Source organism: Ornithodoros turicata, chromosome 1 (assembly GCF_037126465.1).
Source record: "Ornithodoros turicata isolate Travis chromosome 1, ASM3712646v1, whole genome shotgun sequence".
NCBI lineage: Eukaryota > Metazoa > Arthropoda > Arachnida > Ixodida > Argasidae > Ornithodoros > Ornithodoros turicata.
Genome location: NC_088201.1, coordinates 2,012,125 through 2,038,301, shown reverse-complemented (window position 1 = coordinate 2,038,301; position 26,177 = coordinate 2,012,125). Strand labels below are relative to the sequence as shown.

The 26,177-nt window shown below is 46.3% G+C and overlaps 2 protein-coding genes and 1 long non-coding RNA gene across 3 annotated transcripts in view; 1 reads left to right on the top strand and 2 right to left on the bottom strand.

Annotated features, from left to right (window-relative positions):
* LOC135377288 (RRP12-like protein) overlaps positions 1 to 16,365 on the bottom strand; it is a 30,097-nt gene extending 13,732 nt beyond the window's left edge. Inside the window, exons 1-19 of the mRNA XM_064609607.1 lie at positions 16,055 to 16,365; positions 12,712 to 12,859; positions 10,759 to 10,885; positions 10,602 to 10,678; positions 10,005 to 10,110; positions 9,813 to 9,929; positions 9,622 to 9,760; positions 8,183 to 8,310; positions 7,686 to 7,784; positions 7,522 to 7,613; positions 6,946 to 7,057; positions 4,529 to 4,708; positions 4,421 to 4,456; positions 4,219 to 4,361; positions 2,976 to 3,097; positions 2,349 to 2,461; positions 2,172 to 2,283; positions 1,516 to 1,670; positions 177 to 329 (exon numbers count right to left, since the gene is read on the bottom strand). Coding sequence (XP_064465677.1) covers positions 177 to 329; positions 1,516 to 1,670; positions 2,172 to 2,283; positions 2,349 to 2,461; positions 2,976 to 3,097; positions 4,219 to 4,361; positions 4,421 to 4,456; positions 4,529 to 4,708; positions 6,946 to 7,057; positions 7,522 to 7,613; positions 7,686 to 7,784; positions 8,183 to 8,310; positions 9,622 to 9,760; positions 9,813 to 9,929; positions 10,005 to 10,110; positions 10,602 to 10,678; positions 10,759 to 10,885; positions 12,712 to 12,859; positions 16,055 to 16,205 — 2,310 coding nt within the window. The 5' untranslated portion in view covers positions 16,206 to 16,365. The remainder of the gene's footprint in view (positions 1 to 176; positions 330 to 1,515; positions 1,671 to 2,171; positions 2,284 to 2,348; positions 2,462 to 2,975; positions 3,098 to 4,218; positions 4,362 to 4,420; positions 4,457 to 4,528; positions 4,709 to 6,945; positions 7,058 to 7,521; positions 7,614 to 7,685; positions 7,785 to 8,182; positions 8,311 to 9,621; positions 9,761 to 9,812; positions 9,930 to 10,004; positions 10,111 to 10,601; positions 10,679 to 10,758; positions 10,886 to 12,711; positions 12,860 to 16,054) is intronic.
* A 2,687-nt stretch (positions 16,366 to 19,052) lies between these two features.
* Positions 19,053 to 20,097, top strand: LOC135396538 (uncharacterized). The gene is made up of 2 exons (XR_010423422.1): positions 19,053 to 19,381; positions 19,953 to 20,097. It is a non-coding gene; the product is annotated as an uncharacterized LOC135396538 (long non-coding RNA).
* A 4,320-nt stretch (positions 20,098 to 24,417) lies between these two features.
* On the bottom strand, positions 24,418 to 25,711 carry LOC135379192 (uncharacterized). Its single transcript, XM_064612435.1, has 3 exons — positions 25,688 to 25,711; positions 24,841 to 25,646; positions 24,418 to 24,793 (listed from the first exon to the last, which is right to left on the bottom strand). Exons 1-3 carry the CDS (start codon positions 25,709 to 25,711, stop codon positions 24,418 to 24,420), a joined length of 1,206 nt encoding a protein of 401 aa, XP_064468505.1.
* Positions 25,712 to 26,177: the final 466 nt, after the last annotated feature.

The following is a 26,177-nucleotide window of genomic DNA, read 5'->3' as shown; positions in this document are numbered from 1 at the left end:
AATTCAGCAATACACACACCTCAGTTAATGAAGCCAAACCACGATTTATGCCAAGCATGGTTAGTGAGGGGGGGAATCTGTTCTATTACCGAGCGGTGTGTCTGCCAGTGTGGTGACGTGTTAGTGAGGCACCTGTAGCAAACTATAGCTACCTTAGGGCTGCCAATGTATATCACCTGGATGTTTGCTTTTGCAATGTCGAACAGCGCTTGGATATCCCCCGTGTCCATTTTGCAGAGAAGTGCACGGGCCAAGTCCAGGATCGCATGTCTGCTGGAAGCCTTTGCGGATAACTTCTCCGTTGCCTTGAGGAACAGAGCGCTGCACAGCTAGAGGGTTAGAAAAATTACGTGACTGCTACACATTTAAACCTAGTTCATTCAACGACTTAATATGCCACGCATAAAACCGCTTGGAGAGGGAGGGCTGTTAGGCTTGCGAGAAACGCATTTTTATTCGCGATGTACTTAGTTTCGCGATTCCAGGTCGGTTTCCTTCCATGGGATCAATGTCAAGTTGCGTTCGTGAGTAGAATTTTTCGCGATCTTTTAAGCGGCCACGAAATTCGCAAAAATTAGTACATCACGAATAAAAATATGCTTGCAGTATTCCAGAAATCATTCAAGAATTTCTTGCTGCACCTGATCTGTGTATCTGCCTTTCACTCGGGTCTGTTCCAACATACCTTTGCAACTGCAATCTCTATAGTCTCTGGTCTTAGTTCTATATTCATGCTCATGCAAACGGATATTTAGGCAGTGTCCTGTCTGCTCAATGTACTATTTCGTCAGATAATCAGCCAGTATACTGGCACTATTGCGTGCCATTGGGAGCACAACCAGTTTGAACATGATGGAAATTGATGTTCTGAGGCTGGAACACATAGAAAGGACAAATACGTACAAACCCTCGAGTGGCTTTTCAGTGACTTCCTCCTTTCATCATTAATTTCTTAGGCACTTGAGGCTACTTATGTATTTGTCCTTTCTATGTGTTCCAGCCTCAGAACATCAATTGCCATCATGTTCAACAGATGCCGCTTGCGTCGATCGATCCCGTCGCATGGATGTGTGTATGAGTGAGCAAAAATGTAAGAGTGAAAGGAGGATGAGTGAGAGAGTGGTTGGTTTGTCCCTTCAGATGACGCACCCTTGGAAGCCGCTGGGGAGGTGCGTTAGCTTAGCTCACTCGATAAGAGCCCAGGCCCGGTAATCCAGAAGATGTGGGTTCAAGTCCTACAGCTGGCTAACCTTTTCAGTGACTTCCTGCTTCCATCATTAACAACCAGTTTGAGTACCCGTAGCTGAGAAACTGAACTCGTCCTAACTATCGCGTACACAAGGTCCCTGCAGTTTTTCTACCACTCAAACTGAAGCAGAAAAGGGACGCTTTGTGGAGAGTTTGACCACTGCAAGCTCGGTGGACACAGCAAGAGGAGAAGAAGCAATTGCTCATCCCTGGACACCCTGTAGATATCAATGGCACAAAATGGGTAAGATTCCGAAAAAAACGCACCTTTCTGTCTGCAGTCCCGATATAAACCTTGATGGTGTCGTACACCGCGAGTCGGGCGCCTTCTTCGTGAGACCCGTTAGTTTCTTGAGTGTACAAGTTGAAAAAGATGGGCAGGAAGTTTTTGGCAAAACGACCCACTTCAGCCAAATCTGCTTCTGCGTCATAGAGAAATCGCAAGGATTGAACTTCTCAGAGAACTGGAGGGGAACTAACATCCTATCATGAAAAATTCATGGTCCAAAACTGTCAAGATTTCAAGTGGATGCATTGGTTCAATACTGCTTGCATTGTAATGCACATGCATGAGGTGGTAGGGGGGGGGCTTCATGGTTATGTGCACATTTTAGACTCAGTCTTGACGATGTTTTGTAGTCTTCATTCCTTCATTTCTGCATATCCCCCCTTTGGCACACTACGCGCCAGTCTGCATGAGCGTCCCTATGATTACTGCGGGCACACAACATTTGACATTTTGCCGCTAGGGGTGACAAGTCTATTGAAAACGGGCCATGGGCATACTCCTTTTATTCAAATGCCAATTTCTTTTTAAAGAAAAAGGGACGAAGGAACAAAGCACACTAACCGTGCGTGCAAAAAATTGCAAAAATTACGACACTACAAGATATCACCTGCTCAGAAACTTGAGCAGAACTAACCTTTGTTCGATGCAGTGTTAATCAGCAACCGAAGTGCCGACATCACTTCGAGCCGCAGGTCGGGTCTGTTGTTCAGAGCTTCCCCCAGGGTTTTGGCCAGTTTGCTGAAGGACTGCGGGAGTGTGGTTAGACTTAATTATTAGAATGATTACGAAGCCCCAAGAGGACTGTACGTACTGCAACTATGTCGGTAGCGGCTGTACAGAATCCAGGAAGTAATGCCCAAATTTGTAGTTCTAGGAGTTGGTACGTCTTCGAAAGAGGGGCATTTCGTTCTTTTTCCTCGACAACTGCAAGGCGTAAAATAGCCGCAAGATTATAACCTCAGCCATTCTGTACCTAGCCATGCACGTTCGACGAGGCAAATATCTAACTTAGGAAGACGATCAAGGCATGTCCATTCTCACGCACTAGTTCCAATATTGCACGCACAAACCGACATAGAAAAATTCTTATTTTCCCCGAACAATTGAGGGGTGGAATCATACGGATCCTTTGATGCCCACTTGAATTTGTTATATAAGGTATATTATTATCTCGACCTGGAGATGCCCACTGTATTTATTGTGCTCGTTTATCATGCTTCATTATTTCTATACTTTTCCTTTGATCTTGTTAATGTCTGCTAGTGTTACCATTGCTGTAATTATACATTTTTCTGTTTCGTTTTTTCACGATTATGACGGAATATCCTTCTGCTGTATACGTGTTTCAACATTCACTCCCGCTTGGGCTTGTATTAGCCTGCAGTACATTTCAAAATAAATAAATAAATAAATAAATAAAATAGCCATTAGTACGGACCGTTGTGATGCAGGGTATTGGCCAACGGGAGGAAGTAGTCAACAAAGAATGCCAGTTCCGTGCCCCGGATGCTGTCTCGCATGAGGGGTAACAACCAGCTTCTCGGAAAGTCTGGGTCATCACTGAAAAACGCAAGACGAAGACGGCGCTCACTCTGGGATTGCTCAAAACCCTTGGGAATGGGGTAATGGAGATGTTCAGAGGTTCCCATGAATTCCTATTGAGCTACGAATGTATTATAGAACTCCTCAAAAAGGAGAACCAGACTCACCCTCGTAATGTCACGCAAACGATGTACATCCCATTTATGTGAACATGTGGCGCATAAATGTACACAGGTATTCGTGCAAATCAGAGCTCTGTGTAGCTACTAAGTCAACTATCGTGGCTTGAAGCAATAGCAAACAGTCTCTAACAATGTAACTTATGTATAAGTAGAGCCTGAAGTTTTCCGGAAATATTTTTTCCTACATTCGGGCGGCAAAAATCGGGTAACAAAACATGTGCACTAAATTCATGCAAATTCGTGTGAAAAAACTTCCAGTACGCTAAATTTGGGGAGAAATCGGGCTCAGTTATTCAAACTAACTGTAGTGGTTTGGTACAAACGGTGCTGTAACTGCATTTTTCTGCCAAACAAGTAAGTTAGTGCATTCCTTCAGACATCCCAGTGAGGGCAATTTGCCGGGTAAAAATCGGGTTTCACCCTATATAGGCAACCTTCAATTCGGGGTGCAAATTCGGGGAAGAATCGGGTAAAACCCTAAAACTTCAGGCTCTATGTATAAGGGCGAGTCCCAAAGGAGAAATTTTACAACCGTGTGATTCGACAGATCCACTAAGATGAGGAAAGTGAACAGTGTGAAATGCTTTAATGATTGAACACGCCATGCATGAGGCCAGCTTCACAGCATTACGATGCTGTGTGCAGAGATGATTTGCATTTGGTTCACAACAAAGACCACCATCCAATTCACTGTGCCGAATCTTTCCAAACGACACCAGACTCACTGTCTCGGTGAAACGTGAGAGAGTCTTCCCCTAATATAATTCCACAATGCAGAGCACCAGAGACAAGAGGCAAATACCTGCGAATAAGTCTCCACACGCTCAAACCGGGCGGAACTGGGTTTAACCCGTAAAAGCCACTCCCTAACTATACAGCAGCTTGACTACTTTTCAAACGACAAAAACTCAAAACGTCACTAAACGGCAGACTCCGGATAAACCCTCGGGGTCTTACTTGTGTCCGGTGATTTTTAGAGGCACGGCTTCGAGCACAATGCGGGGTCCCATTGCTTTCACCGCCGAACCTATGGCCTTGTCCAGAAGGTATGTGCTCAAGAACTTGTTGGTATCGCGCAGATCCGCCAGCAGCTGTAGTGACTACAAAGCACAGTAAGAGAAGACATTCCAATGTCAAAATGAGTTCATTAGGTACGCACCCGTTTCGTCTGCATGGGAAACTTGCCGCCCAGGACCTAGAGTGAAGAAAAAAAGGAAACGGGGTGAAGATCCGAGAGCAAAGTTGAGAGTTTACAAAACAGGCTTACATCGAAAGCAACTGCCCACGTATGTACAGTGTGAGCCCAGGCAGCGTGGAACTGGTACTGAAGAGCTCGGTCAAGGTGACCAATCATCTTGTGGAAGGGTAACACCCCACTGTGGCTATCGTCAAACTTGACAGCACCGAGTGCTTCCACCAGGGGACGGACGCAGCTTTGTAAAAGTGTCTGCGAGACATGATGCAAAGTAGCTGGTTCTGAGGCAGAAACACACAGACAGACAAAAACAGCACAAGCCTCAATGTGCCTAACAACAACTCCATTCCAATTCATCAATGCAACTTTGAAACACTCCACGAATAGTTTGTTTACGGTGGACTGCTCTACACTGAACACATTACCTACCATTCTGTCGGGCTACTCAAGCAGTAGATGGCTATTGTATGGTTCCCACAGCATGGACAATTTCGTAAAGCAGGCTTCACCTCATGAGAGGGGAAGCGTCAGGTGAAGCCCACTTTCGGGAGGTGTTCGTATTCCGCGAATAGTCGGACATTCGGAAATCCAAACATTGGGTATTCAATTCGCTAATGAAATACTTCGAGTGATTGATATTCGATTCGAATTCGGGAACTCAAATATCTGCACAACCCTAAAAATAAGGGATTCCGCGAAGTTCCGTGCTAAACGAAGGATTCCGCGATATTCTGAGGAAAACCCGGGGCCTTAACAATGCATGTGTAGAAGCGCAGCACACACGTGTGGGTAGACAAAGCTTATTTGCGCGCGACTAAAACAAAATGCTGCATTCCAGATACGTTGCAAGAGCTGATCTTTGAATACATGTGTCTTCGACTAGTATCTGAGTATTGCAAATACAGAGATGTCGACCTCAATTCCAAGTGAGGATGTTACTGTGACAGATATGTACAGTAGAGGCAAAGATGCAAATTCATTGACAATCGGGACTAACATGATGTTGCCGGCAGCGGCAGCCCTGTGATAAGCAAAGGTAGAAACAATGACAGCGACAAGGATATCGTTGATGTACCATAATTTCAGGCGTATTAGCCGTGGCTTATGCAAGATTTTTTTTCTCACGGGTGCTCTGCGGCTTATCCACAGGTGCGGCTTATCAGATGACTATTTTTTCCTGGCATTTTCCCCATACGCTGGTTTTAACGAAAGGGCCAACAGTGTCTCTGGAACAGCACTGCCCTGTCGATGCACGAACAGTGCGTAACAGGGATGGGTCCACGTTCGAGTAAATTAATCTTCCTGGTGCATTCCCCCCAAGCAGCTTTAACGAAAGCGGTGACAGTGATTCACGTCTTCTGGAAGACCATTGACCCCATCACTCCACGAAAAACGCCCAACAAGGGCACAATCCGATATTGGTAGAACTCTATATCTGACCTCCTTTGTTGTACGCTATGCCGATCTCGGAATATGGACCACAGGGTTTATGGCCTTCTCTATGGTCTCCTTTGTCGCGCAAATCAGTCGTATCGTATTGCCTGTGGCTTATCTGCCAGTGCGGCTTATCTGCAAGAAAATTTTCAAAACGTTCCTAAAAACGCGCCCTGCGGCAGTGCGGCTTATACGCGTGAAATTACGGTACCCTCGTCCACAGTGGGAATGCGTTCTGTGGTGACTACACCGATGAACGCTAACAGGTATTGTTAAGGCCCTGGTTTTTCTGCTGTGGCAAATCTCAAATTCTGCATGAAGTGCTTGCGCATCTAGGCTGATGGAGATATATGAGGCATTACATGGTACTTTGTACTGTTTTAGCGCTAGCATAACATAGTTAACACTGTAACGGCAGAAAATCAATCTGGCAATTTCGTAGACACTTTGTAGACGTTTACGTGGTTTAATCCCGAAACATAGGGCCCTATGTATGGTACTTGTTTAAGTCACTTTGAATATTCTGAGTGACGGCTTTTGAAATAAAGTGGATTTATGCCAGTCACTAAAAATTCGGACTGGTTTCGTGGCTCCCAGAAGTCAGAAAACTCGGTCGGCGATTGTATATAAAAACAAGGGCTAAGGAATGTTAAAACACATTTTATCTTTACACAGCAATGCTATTTTTGCATTGTGGTAGCATTACATGACTTGTCTTTCACCTCATTCGCAAAATGGTTCTCAGTTACCGGTATGAACATCAGCCACTGGAAAGGCCAGTTACTGCTTATCTGACTGCAATAAATGACAGAGAAATACAAATGCCTAACTGACATTTAGCATGCTGTCTGACAGGGGTACTGCACTGTTTAACCCTAAAGGCTCTACACACACATTCTCGGAAGGAGGGATTCTAGCATGTGTACCCATTCAATACCTCCTAATAATGGTGAGCAATACCTTGCTCATTTTTTCTGTAAAAAGCATAATGCTCATCCTACAATCCGCCACAACCAGACTACAAAAGGTATTGAGGGGGAAGCTCGCCTCCGTACCGTGATCACGCCAGAAATGTGCACGTGAAGTTCCGTCTTTTCAGTGAGCCAACAGTTGACTGAGACGCCAAGGAACTTGGGCAGGTTGGTGAGGCACAAGTTTGCGGAGATCCTGAAAGAGGTATTGTCGAAGACGTGTACAAAGGTAGACAATAATCCTCGTGTAACGCAAATGCAGGAACAATGCAAAGTGCAATTCTTGCATTCCAATAGAAAGATAACTGTCCGTGCTGGACAGATGCATCAAGACCTGGAAGGTGAACACTGCGTGGGACTCACGGCATGGCGATATTGCAGACATACAAGTCTTCCATATCACGCTTGTTGACAATGCCTAAGACAACTATTTCATAGTTGCAGTGGCCCCAGATAGAAGCGGCAAACACCAAAGGGTTATTTTTTTTTCCCTGGGGGGTGTAGGGGTGATTTGGGCACCATGTGTAACATAAATGCACTGATGGTAGTATGACACTGCTTTAAGGGTTTCTTTTCCAGGCACAAAAATTGCGTCATATGCAGATAAATATGGTACAGTATATGAATAAACACTTTCAAGATGCCTCTCAGAAGCCATACCGATGTAAATTCATCAGGCCCTCCAGCATCATCTGGAGCCAGACCAGTATTGTCTTTGCATCGTTTATACTTGGCTGATAGTCGTACAACGCCTAGAAATACAAGATTTCTCACAATCAATCGATCAATGCGAGCACGCTTCAAGTTGAAAACAAAACACGTACGTTTAGAAGCTGTGCATTGAGCTCGGGGCTGAGGCTGCTGACAGCCGGTTTTGCCAAAAACAAGCTGTGAATGGCCATGATACTACAACGGACCACCATCTGAAAACAGGTACACGAAGTTACTTCTAGTCTCAACAACAACTTCTCTAGGCTCAACCCTCAAATCACAGCTGCCATAGAAACACCACACAGGAGGCCACTTGTAGCTTCAGGGTCATCTGTGGCATCCAGGAAGTCTACAGAAAACAGACGCTATTTCGCCTCCTCTCAGCGATAGACTTCTTATCGTAACACTTCGAAAATATGCCAGAGGGGTTGGAACACACTGACTCAATCTCGTGGCATCTCTTGGGGGAAAGAGTGATACAAGCCCCCCAGTTTTGTCTTCCAGAGAAACCCACAATTGGGGTATCCTTTTAGCCACTCATTTAAGAAAAGATCGCAAGCCCACAATAACATTGAAAACCAACAAAGCAGCTTCTGAAATCTTCACTTACGGGGTGGCCAGCAGTCATGACGTGCAAAATGGCCTCGCAAGTTGCCTTTACATGAGCTTGAGAAAACATGGGCAGCACAGCACGCAGGACACCCAAAAGGTGAAGAGTTGATGTGGGCACTGCTGTGACTAGAGAAAATGAAGAAAACATATTTTCTTTCTTCAAATGCCGTAAGCCGCTAATGTCCAGCTACGCTCGTTAAAACTCACAGTTTGGCAAGCAGAATAAACTCTGAAAAACAAAAACCGAAAACTGACCCACGGATGATCCAAATGGTAGAAGCCCTAATCCCTCTTTCGGTTACATTATCTTACGGGCTTTCCAAATAGTAACTACAGGACAATTTTTTAGGGTGTCTCAAACTTTAAAGACAAAACGGTTTGCATCAGCTTGCACACGAAAGTGGAAGACTTTGCGGTGGAAAGTTAATTTGTTCGGCGAAGTAGGATTTCCAAATCCGCAGGATTCCACAGGCGCGAGAGAAAAAAAGCAAAAAACAAACAATACAACATTTTGCCAAGATTGCATAAATGCACAGAGTACATGCACACATACATGTGCATCTACCATTTGCATATCGCACGAAGATATGCGTGCGGACTGTGCGTAGGGCACAGAAATGACGTTTATTGGAGATTTATTGCGAGATCCGGCAGACACTCAAAAATAATAAAAAATTATCATTATCGCAAAAGCTCTTCTGCTCTCGAGGGCGATAACTAAGGCCCCTGGTTTTCTGCTGCGGCAAATTCAAAATTCTGCGGCACCGACTCGTAAATTCCGCAATTATCCGCAGAAATTTCCGTTGAAATGGGGAAACATGTCTTCAAACACTTGGATAATGTCGAAACAAAAATGTTTTATAAAATTACAGATTCGAAGCACTGTTGTGGCTCAGCATTAAATACATGATATCTTGCGTTTTCCCCTAACAAAGAATGCTGTCTGCTGCCTGCAATCATTTTATACCTGCTGAAAGATGTTTTGGCATCTACATAGTTTATAGGAACTTTATAGGAAGATTACAGGAAGGAGCTTACAATTCATGCCTGCATCCACGTGCATAAACAAGGTTGTCAGTGACTCATCCCACGTTTTTTTTCAGGCTTTCCAGCGCACAATGAAAAAATTGGCCACAATTTCCTTCTTGGCGTTGCTGTTATTAAATCTTTTGTCAAAGCAGTTCTAGCAGTATCAGCGGCATCATGCAGTGCTGTTGGGACTAATAATGTTGAGAAATAAATCGATAATTCTGTAACGAATGAAACACTTAGCAAAAAATGGCCAGTTCTGTGCAGTCTGATAAATTCCAGAAAAATCTGCGGAATTGCGGAAAGGTAGGGGGCTCTAGGTAGGATGACATCTCGATCAAACTGCAGTGCAGTGCTGTTACAGTGCTGAGAAAAAGCTTTTGTCCAGCAGCTGTACAAGTCCCTTACCCGATGTCCCTTCTAAGTTTCGCACACAGAACTGTGCCAATCTGGCAGCTGCAGGATGTACAGACGGTGCTTTCTGCTGCAGCATGATAGAGCTGCCTTGGAGGACCTTGCAAATTCCTCTTTGAGCAAACTTTCGTACCTGCACGGACAACCCGCAAGTTAGATCCCGCTACACCAAGGGCCACTCTCACCTTTGGCTTTGGGTGCGTGACAAACGGAAACAACGCGCTGAAAACCTGCAGCGTCGAGGACTCGTTCCACACGGCCAGTTCTTGCACTTTTAGGGTAGCTGTGAGTAGACTAATCAACTGCAAACGAAGCACAATCAGAGCTGGCTGGTTCATGCAATGGCCCATTTCTACCAGCCTCGGACTGTTTCTTACCCCACGGAGGAAAGCCACCTGCTCTGAATCCATGTAGGCTTCAAGGAGGTTTATGCACACCATGGACACGGAAGAAAACTTCTTTTTCAGGACTGCAGGTGGCACCCTAAAACGAGTTCAACCTTAAGCTACGTGAAACAGAGACTTTTTTTATAAAGCATAAAACTTCAAGGAATCATATGATATGTGGTCAGAAGTTGAGACATTCGAAAAAAAAAAAAAAAAAAAAAGAACTGATGTAAGAATTATGCGTAACGAGCAACAACAAAAATAATCTTAATGCACTTTGCACCTGTACTTAGCCAAAATTGGAAATCTGTAACGGTTCGTAATATAATAGGAGCAATAATCATTCACGGGCAAACATTCAAGCACGCTGACATTTTGTGCTTGTACTAAATAAAAATCTGGAAACAGTTATCCAAATGAACAGGTAACAATCACAGTAATAATCAGTTAACTCAACCACATTTTGTAATGCAAACACACACAAAAAAAAAAAAAGGAGAGAGAAGAAGAAAAGAATGAAAGTTTGAAACTGTAACAAATATCTGTAGCAGCGAGCAAAAATAAAATGAGTGGGAAAGCAGCACTTACCTCATGACAATCATTGCCAGTAGCGACGCCACAGCCGCTCGCGAGATGTCTGTATCTGCAGCTTCCAAGGTTGTCATCTTAAAAAAAAAAAACAATGTGGCGCAAATGTTAAAGATATCAATCTGGGAAAGAAACCGAAGGAAGCAAAATAAGGTACCAGCACTCCAAGGTATTCTGTCTCTGTCTCTTTTCCATTATTCTGCCGGATTACGTCCGTTGTAGCCCCAAACACGGCCAGCATTTCCTTGTGCAACGCAGACGACGGGTTCCACTTTGTTAGAAACCTGTAACACCCAATTACCTGATATGCGAGACGCAAATAACATCTTGACGCAGGGTATGATAGCAAACTTGCAACGAGCTCAAGTTCCTGGGAAGTTACTAGCAATGGTGATGCACACGTACTGTAATTTCACGTGTATTAGCCGTGGCTTATGCGCAATTTTTTCTCTCTCACGGGTGCTCTGCGGCTCATCCACTGGTGCAGCTTATCTGATGACTATTTTTTCCTGGTATTTTCCCCATATGCCGGTTTTAACGAAAGGGCCGACAGTGTCTCTGGAACAGCACTGCCCTGCCGATGCATGAAGAGTGCGTAACAGGGACGGTTCTACCTTCGAGTGAACTAATCTTCCTGGTGCCTTCCCCCTAGCAGCTTTAACGAAAGTGGTGACGGTGATTCAAGTCTTCTGGAAGACCACTGACCCATCAATGCATGAAAAATGCCCAACAAGGGCACAGTCCGATATTGGTAGAACTCTCGAGCTGATATCCTTTGTTGCACACTATGCCGACCCCGGAGTGTGGACCACAGGGTTTATGGCCTTCTCTACGGTCTCCTTAGTCACACAAATCAGTCTTCTCGTATTGCCCGCGGCTTATCTGCCAGAAAATTTTCAAAACGCTCCTAAGAAAGCATCCTGCGGCTTATACACGCGAAATTAGGTGGGTGGTGCATCATTCTATCCGCATAATTTTTGTTACAGTACCAACTGAAAACCTCAACTCTGTGAAATAAATTGCAAGGCACCTATTAAGGGGTTCGGACAACACCACTCTTTTCGTTGCGACAATGTTAAGTCTGGAAATACTCGTTATACATTAGTTCTTGATACGGGTACAGCGCAAGCAAGTTGAGAGCTGCAACAGCGGTGCATAATTCATCTCTTGAAGTGCCTAGAACAATGACGAACACAAAGATTTCTCACCGCGCACATCGGTGTGTGCAGTGTGAAATCTTCATGTTCGTCATTGTTGTTCTTTGCACTTTTAGAGATGAAGTGTCACAAGCGGGCCCAACATCACGTTTTAGCAGGTGTATAATTGAGCCTCGGTATGCAAAAAAGAGATCAGTAAAAAAATATCAAACCGAGAAAACTGAGAGCGAATATTTGGTAAAGTAATTGTAGCTGAATTTCCTTTGAAAACGTATATGCAAAATGTGTAACATATATGCGTGTGACAACTCTAGATGCATGTCTCGTTAGCATAGTTTCTAGGTGTGTGGCTTAGCAGAAATGGAACAAAATCCAGGAGCATGACATATCCCCTTTCTTCCCCATGTTTCCATGCAGAGAAAAAAATAAAAATAATAAAAGCAGTTTTCACGAGTGGGACTTTGACGGTGATGCCAGGTTGGGCGAAGTTACCTTCGTGCAGTGAAGCAGACTAGATCATGCTTATCGTGTTTATTATCATGCTTATCGTGCAAGTTTATTTCGGCATCTTAGCAAAATTTAAGCTGCACCATTTGTACGCGTGTGTAGAAAAGTAGCCCGATCAGGCCGTCTATCCCATTGACGCGCACGCATTTCCCGTTTCTTACCCTCCTATAGTGGTTCAATAAATTGCGACACAGTCCCAAATTTTGTTTGAATGGTACGTACTGGTAAGTAGACGTCATTGCGACAAAAATACTGAAAAGGGGATAATTCGACTTATCCCGTTATTGCATACGGAGGTTCAACTATTTGCACCGACAATGTAAAAATCATTAGCGCGAATTAATTATCCGCGTACTTCTGTAAGTACCGGTAGCACCAGGTACGCCAGGAACCCTATCGTCAAATGAGAAACCTGAAGCAAAAAGGCTGAACAGAATCGAGAGTACCTTTTCATAGACATATTTGAGCACGTTGACCATATTGTATCGTACGTGCTGGCACAGCTGTGTCCCCCGATACTGAGGGTTTCCTCATCTTTAAGAGCTGTTGTGGCTCCATCATGTTGCCGCAACTGCTGGAGTGTCAACCCAGGACCTATTTACACATGAAAGAACACGCTCAGCTTCACGGTCTTGTGACAAGTTTCAGAGCAGCATCCACATTTATCAGATAAACACTAAAACATAATCAGAAAAATGCATGGCGGGTTATGTCAAGCGAGTAATGCGATGCAGTTCTGTACCCGGACCACTGTGTTTAACCAAAGAAAGTAACGACGAAGAAACAGCCGCTTTTACCTCAAAAGGAGAATGAAATGAAACAAGAATGAACGTTGAATGTTGCGCAAATTAGTCGCTATTTAAGTGTGAAATATGTAAAAATTTAATTTTATCACTGCTTTGTTCGAGACAGTGGTGGTGAGCAGTAGTCATCCAAACGCTATCGATGGTTAAGGTGACCACTCATTGGCAGATGATGATTCAGATGACTATCGATATTAAGTTCGACGTAGTCCTAAACTGCTTTCGCGAAAACGGAGACGTCGATGCTCCCAGCACCTAAGTATGTTCTCTGCGTCTTCTTAGTTTTTTTTTTATTGAGTGTTAGCGCCGCGAAGCAACTGTGGCTATGAGCGGCGTACAGATGTGGACAGATGGAGAGAGGACAGCAGGAAGGAGTGGGGGACAGGGGGATTAGTATGCGTCCTGGGCCGACTTCAGGGGGAACTGTGCCGACATTCGTCTGGAAAGTCTTCGGAAAACCCAGGGAAAACCTCAGACAGCACAGCCGGCGGTAGGATTCGAACCCACCACCTCCCAGTCTACAGCACGACCTTGGTTCGTCTTCTTAGTGTGTTTAGTGGTACGCAAATAGCTTTATTTACTTACGTAGTATCGAAAATTCTGAAATAGCTCTGGACAACCACCATGAAACAATCAATTACATGAAACACATCATGTCATCACAAAACAGTAATAGCCGTTACCCCAATTAAATACCGGATGATAATTTTCGTTTTCGTTCCTGTTTCGGGTAATGGAGGACAGTGGCATGCGTTTCCGTTATCGCTACCATCTCCAATTTTGGTAATATACCGTTTCTGTTTCCGTTACCATTACCGTTACCCTTCCCTGATTGGAAACCGACTGAGCAGGTAGATAAAAGAAGTTTGTGGATCGTGGTGCGCTATGCGTTTGGTTAAACATTATTAAGAGCAGCCACGTATGCTCTATGTGCTTTGTATTACTGTCGCAGTAATATGGGCCTGACAACAAAGCTGAGAGGATGGCAGCTAGAGCTGGTGAATGTTCATGGTGAGCCTTCGTGTACGTGTTCATCTTTTACATGTCCTCAAGCTCAAGGTTTTTCTTGCACCTTGACAACATACATAGATTTGCAATCTTCCGTTTCACTAATTCCTCCTCACAAATGCTGCTTTATTGCCGTGTAGACGTATAGTTAGGCGGATATTTCATTCTGACATTTCTCTCTCTTCTTTTTTTTCCCCCCGAGGAGGAAACTATCAATACGCTGGAGAAGAGCGACAGTCAAACCAGACTGTCGAATAATTGCGTGCAAAGAACGAGAATTCAGAAGGTTTCGTTCCCGATAGAGATACTACGTTCAACTTTGATATTGAGAGGGAATAAACTACGAGTAGTTTATAGGCGTGAAATGCAAGCTCAACAGTTTTTTTTTTTTTTTTTCAAAAGAAATGTGCTCAACTTTTAAACTGCAAGTGAAGAGACTATTGATTGTTTGCAGGAGTGAAACTCGAACTCAATAGACCCTTTTCACTGACCTCATTCCGTCCGCCATACTTTTGTTTTCGCACGCGCTCGCACCACAGTTGAAGCTGGTAGCGTGCACGCGCCATGAACAAAAGTATGGCTGCCACAAGCAGGGGGAAAGGCTATGCCGTCTGCGACAGTGACGTCAGATGAAAAGAGTCTATAGGTTTCGCTTTCAAGGACAAAAAGTAAAGCCACCAATATGGCAGGATACCGTCGAGATACTGAATCACTCGATGGTTTGACAGTAAAAAACTATCTTTTGTATCGCCCATCACTACAAGACATCCCCTCGGATCCCCCCCCCCTCCCCCCTGTAGTTCACAAATAAAAAAGTTTGTGAACTACAGGGTTAGTCTAGCAAATGTTACACATTTCAATCGCATCGTAAAAATAGAAGACTGGGTTTAGCCTACCCCAAACTTTGAAGACTAGTAACAGTCATTTGTCTGAAATTTTTGTTAGAATTTTTTGTGAGCACTAGGTTCGTGTAGAAAGAAAATTAGAGATCAAGCAAGATCTCGCCCCACGCATTGGTGCAAACACGACGGCCTTTCAATGGCTGTGTGCAGCTTCAGCCTAGAGGCACTAGTGACGTTAAACCGAAACAGACTCATGTCGGCTGGCGCCACTAGGCGGACGCGATACACAACAATCGGCACAGCACAGTGTTCACATTGGTGTAACGCGTAGGAAATGCATGGAGACGAAAGTTTGCATGGTCGTATTTATTTTATTACACAGTGGGTGGTAACGACGACTATTTCGTAGGTTTCTCGGGGATAATTTCTTTAGACTGAGGGTACGGAAGTCTGTGCGTCAAATAGGTATTGTGTCGCGCGCGAAAATGTGACCGACCTTTTAGAGCACCCATCCTGTATAATATAGTATACGTGTATGACGTAACGTAATGATATGTGCAATAACTCTGAGTTATATGTGTGTGTGTGTGTGGTACTCTCCTATTTTTCTTCAGCCAAACTCAGTGCAGCCTTTGCATTACACTCGACCAGTGCCGCCGGACACGAGTTCACGAGAATGCTGCACTGTGGTGCAGACGACATGAATTGTGTAGCTGGCTGTGTGTTATCACTATCAGCGATCTTACGTACAGTGGCGATCAAATTGGAGAAGGTAGTTCTATTTTGGCTCATTGAGTCAATTAATACAACAATCGCTCAAAAGGTTGCGATGCTGACTACACAGTTTTTTATTCTTATATTTTTTTATTCAATTTGTGACCATTTTTCGCTTGTATACAATATGTAGTTTTTAAACGCTTTCGCTAATTCTTAGACTAGTGGTCAGGGGCGGATTTGGGGGGGGGGGGAGCGATATCCTGCCCCCTCAATTTCCGTAGTTTAATAGAGCTTCATTTGACCGTGGTGGTGTAATAGCATGCTGTCCAGAGCAAGACCTCCCTCCCCCAGTAAAATCCTGGATCCGCCTCTGGTGCGTATACGGAACTACACCAGTTTTAATTATTCGACGGACTCACCTTTGCTGACGTTGCTGCCACCAAAGCTTAGGCTCTTCGCTTCTAAACGAAATCTGTTGTGCGTTGGATTGCAACTGCTACTCTGACCCTTTCTCACACCTCGGGTTTTCGCAGCAGGTGCTTTTGAGAACCTTCGGTTACCAGTCGGCATGATGCTGCTGTACAAGTAAAACTACACGTTTTCCCTAGTCGTTACGCACGTGGTCCAGTTGCCTGCAGCACCAAATTTAGGCCATCGCGAGCGCGCATGTTAACGCGAGAAAGAAAACACGTGGCCTCTTCGATTGGATCGGATTGGATCATGGAGGAAGGATTATGGATTGGATTGTTGGTGCACCCCTGGTGGGCCTCTTTGAAACCATGCAAAAAGTGAGCGCATGCGTGTGTGAGTGAGTGAGTGAGAGCACCTCTTCCCTTTCGATTCAGGGCAGACGTCTACGCGTCACAGGTGCAAAAATGAAATGATAACAATAAAAATAGCACAAAACAAGAATAAGATATGTACAAATATTCACAAGAGTCACTGATTGTTCAAGGTCACCATCCGCTCCCACTCCAACAGGCGTCGCTTCACTTGCGTGATGACTTCTGTTTCGGTTTCGGTCTGGGCGAGTGTGTCGGCGATGACGTTTTCCTCACTTGTTTGGAGAGTCCCGGGGTACGTTACGTCATTATTTATGTTCTTGCACTCCAGGAGTACGTGGTACAGTGATTCGCGGGCGGACCCACATAGCTGACAATTCGGGTCGACGTCTTCGAATAATTGGCTTCAGGGATCCCGTCCGGGCTTGGAACAGCAGTGCGCTTCCCCTATTCCCTTTGTACGCGAAATATGGGGCCGGTTCCTTTTTGTATATGCTGTACTGCTGGAGGCTTTGCTTTTTGTTTACAGCCCTTCTCCAGTCGGCCGTTTCAATCTCGTTGATTTCTTTTGCGGTAATTTTTGTCCACTCTTTCTCATTTCGCGCTGTATGTCTTTTTGTTCCTGGGCTGTACTTTCGGTCATATTGGTTGATTTTGTTGATGAATCCCGATTTTAGGCCACAGTATCTCGCATGTTGGAACACTCTTCTTGTTATGGACGTGTCTTTTTGATGTATTAACCTTCCGAGGTAATGCGTCTTCGACTTGGCATCTCGCGCAGAAAAAGTGGACCAACCCATTTCTCCCTGTACGGCAGCATTGGCCGTGGCAAAATTTCCGCCAAGTAGCCACTTCCCTAGTTCACGTTGATGTCGATCAAGGCTTTTTAGTGTGGACGACGAGAATGCTAAAGCATCGTTTGCATACGTAAAGGCTGGCACCGCAGTTGTCTTCCACAATAATCTCCCCACGCTGTACTGATTATAGGAATGTCTCGCCAGGTTCCATATGTGGCCTTTTAGTCTATTAGACTTCCTTACGATGCTCGACTCGTGCTTTTCTAAGTAGTTTTCTTCGCATGTTAGGGTAACACCAAGGTACTTATATTCTTGTGTTCGGGCGATTGGGCAGTCCTGCAGTTTGAAGGCTGTGCTGTCCGCTTCTTTGTTACTGAAAGTCATCCACTTCGTCTTTGATGGGTTGAACTTGAACCCGTCTTTTTCTGCTTCTTCTGAGCATATGTTCAAAGTACGTTGTAGCGTTTCCCTTGTCGGCGCCAGTAAAACGATGTCATCCGCAAACGCTAGTGCGGGCACGTTTGTTTCAATTAATTGTCCAGTTGTTGCAATTGTTCTTATCCCTTGCGCTTCGCTTTGTATTCGTAGTAGTAGATCATTGATGTAGATATTGAAAAGCGTAGGGGAGAGGGGGCAGCCTTGCCTCAAGCCTACCCTGATGGGCACCGAGTCTGATGCGTTCTTTTCCAGGGAGTAAACTGTGTGACATTCCTCGTATAATCTTTTAATAATTGTAATTTCCAAGAGTGAAAGGAGGACGAGTGAGAGAGAGCGGCTGGTTTGTCCCTTCAGATGACGCACCCTGGAAGTCGCTGAGAAGGCGTGTTAGCTTAGCTCAATTGGTAGAGCCCTGGACCGGCAATCCAGAAGATGTGGGTGCGAGTCCTACAGCTGGCTAACCTTTTCAGTGACTTTCATCTTTCATCGTTAATTTCTGAGGCAAATTGAGGCTTTGTTTGTATTTGTCCCTTCTATGTTGTTCCAGCCTCAGACCCAAGCAGCACAATGTACCGAAAGTCGAGTGCAATAGGGGTGGAGGGTATGTGTCTTATCAATGTTCTTTAGTTTCACCAGTTCGTTCAAGGTCTTCCACCTACCCGTCCACCCCTACTACACTCGACTTTCAGTACATTGTGCTGCTTGGGGAACATCAGTTCTTTCATGCCTACGCTGTTGCCACATGTACTAATCTCACAGGTCTCCCTGAGCCCCCTGAGCAACCCACGAACTCGTGCAGCATCTCCGTGAATGCAGAGGCTGTAAGCCGGTTTTTCCCGAGACCAAAGTTTTGTGCAAAGAAAAGAACACTTGGCGTAGGTTGCCCAGGGAGAACTGTGAGATTAGTACACGTGGCAACTGCGTAAGCAAGCCTTCCCTCCTTCCTCTTCCTTCTCTCCGGAGGTTTTTGAATATATAGCCCTGTTGAAAAAACTCATATAACTTTCTATGTGTAAAGAAATGAGCAATATGTGTAAAGAAATGAGCAATATGTGAAAGGCAATGAGCAATATGAGAAAGGCAATGAGCAGTATGAGCAGCGCTATGTGCAGTATGCCAACGTTATGAGCAGTATGAGCAATGTTATGAGCCGCACGGCAAGGCCAACGAAGCGCTATATGCGCAGATATAAGCAATACGAGAAAAGCAGTGAGCAGTATGAGCAACGTTATGCGCAGTATGAGCTGCATTTCGAGCAGTATGAGGAAGATATGAGCAGTATGAGGAAGGCTGACCGTTTAGTTAACCAGTTATTCACCTAGAAGTGCTGGCGCCACAGCGTCTGGTGATGGCCTTTCAAGAGACGCTCGTCACAGTCGGCGGGCCGTAACGGTCGCAGCTCCATTTCCTTTCGTCGGATTCTGTTCAAATTTTAGGTGCATGTTTCCCGTTCCGACCGTGTCCTACAACATTCTATTTGGCTCTTGGATTCTCATCCAAGCCGTTGCGAGTGCCATCTCAGTGCTTGGACGCTTACTTGCTTATTCTACCCTGCTTCTCGGAGCCATCTGGACGTATTTCGCTCCGCTCTGCGTGGGACTTATATTTTCGTCGCCGTCTCCATGCTGTGACAGTGTCTTTGTGCCGTGTCAGTGATCACTGAAGGTGTTTTGTGTGTGTACCTTAGAATCAACCTACAGAAGCCGTGGCAGGTGTGTGCGCATTCCAGGTACGTTGCAGTCCCGTTTTTCCGTTATCGCTCGTTATGTCTGTCGGGTTAGCTGTCTGCAACTACCATATTCGTGCTTTTTGTGACTTTTTGTGGAAAGCGTTCGCTGATAGCCTTTGCATGTGTGTATAGAGTGTTTAAAATAAAGTCGTGCACCAGGGCATACCGAAATCGCACGTTAGCATGCAAAAAAAAAATGTGTATTTGGATGCCCCAAAGTGAAGCAAGCCACAAACACTCTGTGTCAGTAACCCGTTGCTGCAGCGAACAAGTTTTGCAAGCATAACGCAAACATACTCAGATGTTTCAGAACCGCGTTCATTGGACATCACCAGCATTAGAGGAAGGTTACGTTCAATTTTAATTGGCAAAATGACCTTGTGCGTTATTCTGACTGACTAAATACAACTTAATGCTTTGAAGGTGTGATCTACGCGTTGGGATGAGAAACAGGCCCCCAGTCATGTCCATTTCAGCATGAACCCATACGGTTGTATAAGTTGTGGGAACTGGAATACTTCTAGGCGCAGAAATTTAGCGCAGTTCTAATTTTGTTCTTTCTTTTCAACAGATACCTTCGTCAAATATGCAGAAAAAGAAACTATCGACATCAAAGGTGCCTGGACAGAAACGGAAAAAGCTCATCAAAAAGCATTTGGCAAACTTTCTGAGGGACCTACGTCGCGCCAGTACCTGAATAAACCGGTATTTTGTAATCACGTGTTGTCATTTTAGCTTAATCACGCCATGTCATGTTGCACGTTTGCTCAGACGGTTCATGTGCTCATATAGCTCATACGCTGTTTGAGAGAGTGCTCATATAGTTCATACATGCTCATATAGCTCATACATGCTCATATAGCTCAGACGTGCTCATATAGCTCATACATGCTCATATAGCTCATATGATTGCTCATACAATAAACACATATACGAGCCTCATGTGATTGCTCATACAGATGGCTGTATGGTTTTTTTCGACAGGGAGAGCTTTGGAAAATTAAAATTTTTGCTGTGTTCGAGAATTCTTGTTGTGTCGTCCTTCTTCCCTCCTCGTCTCGGGTTCCGCCTCTCTCAGCATGCGGTTCAGCCAGAAAAAGACAAATATCATACACATTGGACCGTCCGATGACAAACCCACTTTGCGCCTGCAAGAATTTGATATTCAGTATACAGACACGTACAAATACCTCGGTATTACGATCTAAAATTGCAAGGAATATCTCCAGAAACTTGAACAGAACCTCATCCTGAAAACAAACATGAAAAAAGGCCAGGTGTGGAATATAGCACGCCATTCCCACTAACGTGGGAAGACTGATATGGAAAGCTTACCCTGTGCCACATACGCGAACGACGTCATTTGCCTCAGCAAGCAAGCCACGGACCAGCTCGAACGGCAACAACGCGAGATCAGAACATGGATTCTCGGGGATCATTCGCCACACCAAATCCCGCCATTCAAGGAGAAATGGCCTGGTCTACCTACTCTTTCCGAGAAACCCGGGCAAAGACAAAATACCTTGGACGTCTCATTCACAGACCAAACGACACCCTAATAACGCGAGTCTTCCGACACCTCCGTTACAGGGGCACCCGAACGCACTGGATTTAAAAAATCAGCCAAATTGACCCCCATATATAGCAAGGACACCACCAGACACAAAGCGAGAAACGAAAGGAACTAACCCGGACTGAAGAGAAAATGTGGCACTCGGAGACTGCGAAGAAAAGAAGCATGACCATCTACTCTGAAAACAAGACAACTCCGGCACCCGAAACCTATTCTACAACGGAGACAGAGCAAGTGGTCTCTTGTTTCAAGCCCGTACGGGCTCCCTCCCAACACAGAAGCGACTCTGCGAACTTTTTGGAAACGCAAACCCAGCATGTACCTTATGTAACACGGAGAAGAAGAGGACACATATAACACATCCTGCAGACTTGCCCTGCCCTACGCGAAGACGAAGTACCCAAGACACCAGTCCCTATCGCCATCATGTTGGGCTTCGAGGCATCACCCAGCTCCCAACCCCAGATAAACGACACGAAGAAAGTCCTCCTCAAGTGGGAAGAGGCCTCCAAAATCAAATCAAGAGCACTCCACGAGACGGCCGGCAAACCCCATCTCGAAACCGAAACCGGCCAAACACAGCGGACGGCCAACCGAAGCCAGAGCCGTTAAGTGGCGCCTCCGCAAGACGAACTCCCCAGCATTGACTCAAATTCCTCGCTCCTCTTATGAGAGCTTGGAGACTCGCCTGTGACTCCTTTTGGATGTAGTTCCGTAGCCGGGCTTATGGCTTTTTTAAACAAACGGAAGTAGACATCAAATAACGGACGATTTTACTAGAAAGACGAGAAAATTACGGATGAAATGAAACAAAAATCAACGTCGTATAACGTACCAAACATACAAAAATTAAATTTTATCGCTCGTTTCTTTGAGGCAATCCGCCATCTTGGATGAGGACTTTCTGACCTAACCCGAGGCACAGTCTCGACGCCCGCACCGCCTAGTGCGTGCCTGGAAGGGAGGGGGGGGGGGGGGGGGGGGCGGCCCGTCTACGGAACTACACCCCTCCTTTTTGTGGATGTCTGCCCTGTTGTAAAAGGGATTAGGCGAACCTGAACCTGAACCCGAACGAGGGCCCGGCAAAAACAGCGAACAGCCCTGCAGGCCCTGCGGCTTTGTTGCGGTTTAAAGTTATTCCTCTCTACCGACGGGGTGTGCACTGTGCAGTATGCTCCGATTTTCCTTTTGAGCCATAGCAATCATCTCCTTATGATTTCTATGTTTTGAGCTGAACTTGTAGGCGCTGTCTTTTCCAGGTGTATGACACATCACAGATGGTGTTGTACGTAGTCCTGTTTTACAGTGACTCTATCCTGTTTCAGAGTCAGCTGTTATGTTTCCGATGTCAAATTGTTTGTTCGTTTTCGGGATTTTTCCTGACTCCTCTGCATCTGACTATTTTGTGTAGTTCATTGTTTTAATCTCTTTTCTGTTCAATATATTGCCAATGTTGCCATCATGCTTGCCATACTAAGGAATGAGCATAGCCAGTGGCATAGCCTCGTATAGGAGGCTATGGGATGAGCCAGCTTGAATTTGTAAATGAAGAAGGGCAGATAGAAAGAAACACCGTCTGTGGGGAAGCTTGATCTCGACGTCTGAAGAACTGAAAGCAGTAGGGCAGTAGCGACTACCCACCACTAAAAATGACCAAGTGCTACATATTACCTTAGTTTTTTTTTCTTCTTCTTTTGAAAGCTAGGTAGGTGGTAGCCATGGTGGTAGCGGTGGTAGCGACCAGCATAGGAGATGGGCTCGTGGGAGAGAAATGCGGCACCGGCCGCCATGTTGGAGGGCCCACTGGCGCCGGCTGCTCCCATAGGAAGCGATTTGATTTGGAGTATCTATTGCGCTTTAAACGGTCCTCATTGCTGATCAGCACGCATCTTTCTTAGGAATCACTGTGCTGATATATTCCAAACGTGCTTCAGCCGTGTTTCTGTAGTTTTTAAAGGTAGTTGCCTTCTTTTTCTTCTCTGCTGCCTGAACTCCGAGGGGGTCGTAAGTGTCGTGCACAGGGAGCATACGCATGAAGTCAACCTATAGAATTAATTCTTTTTGCTCAAAGGTTTCACACTGTTTTTTACTGTAAGATACATCCGTTTTTATATTTTTTATTTGTTTTCGTTTGTTCGGTTTTCGTGTGGTGTTCCACGGTTCTCGTTCGTTACTGTGTGGTTTGGTGTTTTATGGTTCTCGTTCGACTTTTTCAATTATCGTATTATGTTCTACGAGTGTCTCTATGTGTGTTCTACAATAAGACCTCGATCCTTATATTGTGAAGGGGCTCATTATTTTATTCACTACATCACCACCAGCAATGCGGTGGAGTAGCCCCTTGCGATGAAACTCTCCATTCCTCATGTCACGAGTGCGTTGCAGTTGTTCAGCTGCACACAAATTCGAAGCGCTGTGCACGAAGAGCATGCACACGCATATGACTTAGCACACACGCTGTAGGAGCGACTGCACATACGGTGTTAACACAGCAGTTTATTTACTTCCACCGTATACCGTGGAACAAATTGGCATATTGGCGCAGGTTCTGCATCCGCTTCTTCGGCACAGCTGGGCGACTGAGGGGAACCTGTATAGCACAAGCGCAAGAAAATACATGGTTTTGAGATTTATAGGAGCAGCCACACACCCCTCACAATAAATTCTCGTTATTCGCAGGAATTAATCGTTGATGGACGGGGTAACGTATCGGGTATAACTTGAATGGTCAGCTCCTATGTACATGTTGTTTTGTAATATGAAATACAGTCTGTCACTGCAGCACCATACCTGCAATCTTTGCATTTTCGTTGGATGAGAGCTGAAAACAGTGTGGGTCAACACTATGTCTCGTGTGCTCTTCCCACGGCTTCACTCGTATACACCAGAGCTTCCTTTCTCTCGTGTTACACCCATCGAAGCCAAGCAGTGACGCCCAATCCTGCATGACTTTTGCGACTAGAGCACCCCTTTCCCGGAGTGGAGTGGAGTGGCGTAGAGGAAGACGGGGAGGTCTTCTTGTCAAGACCGACGGCAAGTTTCACCCGCTGGGAAAGGGGTGGGAGAGGGGGAGGGAAAGAGAAAGAGAGAGAAGAGAAAGGAAACAGTCAAGGGGTGGTCGGGGTGGCAAGGGTTCAAGGTTGCTGAGATGTTCCCGGAGGTCTGGGTGGGTCAGGGGCGGCTCTCGGGATCCTGGCAAGTCCTGGGGGGTCCTATGCTGCCCTGGGCAGCGTCAGGCTGTAGAAGTCAGGTCGGTGGCGACGGCAGCTACAGGTGGATGTCCAGGCCAGTAGAGCTCAGGAACTGCAGCAGCTCCCTCTGTATACGTCGGCTCTGGTGTCGTGAGCCCATGGGGTAGATCAGGTTAACCAGGCTCTGGTCGGTGATGCCGGCGCTGGTCAGGTTCTGGGAAAGAAGTTCTCTCTGGGAAGCAGTTTATCTGCAACGGGTAATTAGGTGAGCATCACTCTCCTGGGACTCCGCTGGTTCCGCGGCGTGGGCCGTCGACCTGGCCGATCGTGAAGCCCGTGTGAAGGCACGACGTTCGGAGCCTCAGCAGCAGCGATGCCTCGTCCCTGGATAGGCCGGCTGTGATGCAGGGTGGGGGTGCTTTCCCTTCCGCCGTGGGCTTGTCCGGGTGGAAACTGCGCACGTGGAGGGCGATGGTCTTCTTAGCCCTGCTGGTGGTGGGTGGGGTCTGGTGGACCAGGGCCTTGGTGGTTGCCTGTTTGCTCAGGGGGTCTGCCATCTCGTTACCGGGGATGCCTTTGTGGGACGGGATCCACTGTAGCGCGATGCGGTGGCCGGACGCCAGGAGGAGCTGCAGCTTCTGGTGTGCACTGAAAGAGAGAGGGCTGCGTTTCTAACTGTTCTCCTAACACTCTACAGTGCCCCGCGGGAGCCCGCGAGGATAACCGCTTTGGTGGCGCTTGTCTTGGCGATGACGTCGAGGGTTTCCGTTATCGCCAGGAGTTCTGCTTCCGTGGAGGAGAGGGATCCGGACAATCCTTCGGCCCAGGAAAACTGTGTTTTTGGGATGTGGCAGGCCAGGGCGCAGGCGCGTCGTCCAGGGTCGACTGAGGCGTCCGTGTACACTTGCAGGTTGTCCTGGTAGCTTTCATGAAGGCGCCCGGGGGCCAGGAGCTGTGCCACCGTATCCGGTACGTCCTTTTTCCGTAGCAAGCCTGGCAGTGTTGCGTGGATGGTGGTCTCGAGGAGCCTCCATGGAGCATCAGGGCTGGGGACTGGTGGGATCGGCTCGAACAGCTGGTCCCGCGTGAATAGACTACATGAAAAATGGCTCCGTTTTCGGTCTCTTAGACGCTGCAGCAGTGCCCTTCCAGCTGTTGTCCTGTTCAGTCTGGTGAGCTGGTTAAGCAGGTGTTGGGTGGCTCGAAGTTGGAGAGGGAGGGTGGGAGCCTCGGCGTGCACAGCGACGTTCCGTGCCCAAGGTGGGAGTCCGAGGGCCAGCTTCATTCCGCGACGGTGGAGTAGTTCCAGGGATTCTAGGGCTGTTCTGCTGGGCTTCGCGTAGGGAAGCCATACAGGACCCGTGCGGCCGTGGTTGCGTTTTGGACGGCCAGGAGGGTCCTCTGGGGGCAGCCGGAGTGCCGTCCGCTGAGTCGCTTGGTCACGTTCAGGGTTGTCTTGCATTTGGTCTGGAGGTCCTTTACAAATGGCGCCCAGGAAGATCTGGAATCCAAGGTTACTCCGAGAAAACAGTGCACACGTACCTGTTCCAGTGGTGTGTTTTCCATCACAATCGGTTCGGGCAGGCGACGCCAGTACAGAGGAATGCGCTAGAATAGACGACCACAAGGTAGATGCAGACAGGACGAGCGCTTACTTAAACTAACTTTAATTGGCATCAGCCGAAGATATAAAGGTTCAAAGGAGCAAAAGAGTATAACCGGTTCAGTCCGATGATTACAATCGAGTGACAAGTAACAAGGTTATCTCTCGTCACCCTTCCAGGAAGCTCATTTCAATCATGTGCAAGTATATCGAAGTATCGCTTACACATTTTTCACCTAGTCTGTACTGCAATGGACCAACTAGCCCAGCAACATATACTGCTCAGGCGACGGCAGTTTGCGGTGGATCCAAGCAGCATGACTCTGGTCTTTTCGGCTGAAGGGGTGAGCCCGAGGCCGCGGATGTAGTCGGTCGTAGCACCCACGCCCTCTTAGATGGTCTCCCACACTTTCTAGGGGTCCTTGCTGT

Bases quoted from the DNA above. Each gene is read 5' to 3' on its own strand.
- LOC135379192 (XM_064612435.1), bottom strand. From the start codon at position 25,711: ATGGAAAACACACCACTGGAACAG. The intron at 25,647-25,687 runs GTACGTGTGCAC...CTTGGATTCCAG, and splicing joins AAAACACACCACTGGAACAG to ATCTTCCTGGGCGCCATTTG. The intron at 24,794-24,840 runs GTAGAGTGTTAG...TCTCTCTTTCAG, and splicing joins GCGGGCTCCCGCGGGGCACT to TGCACACCAGAAGCTGCAGC.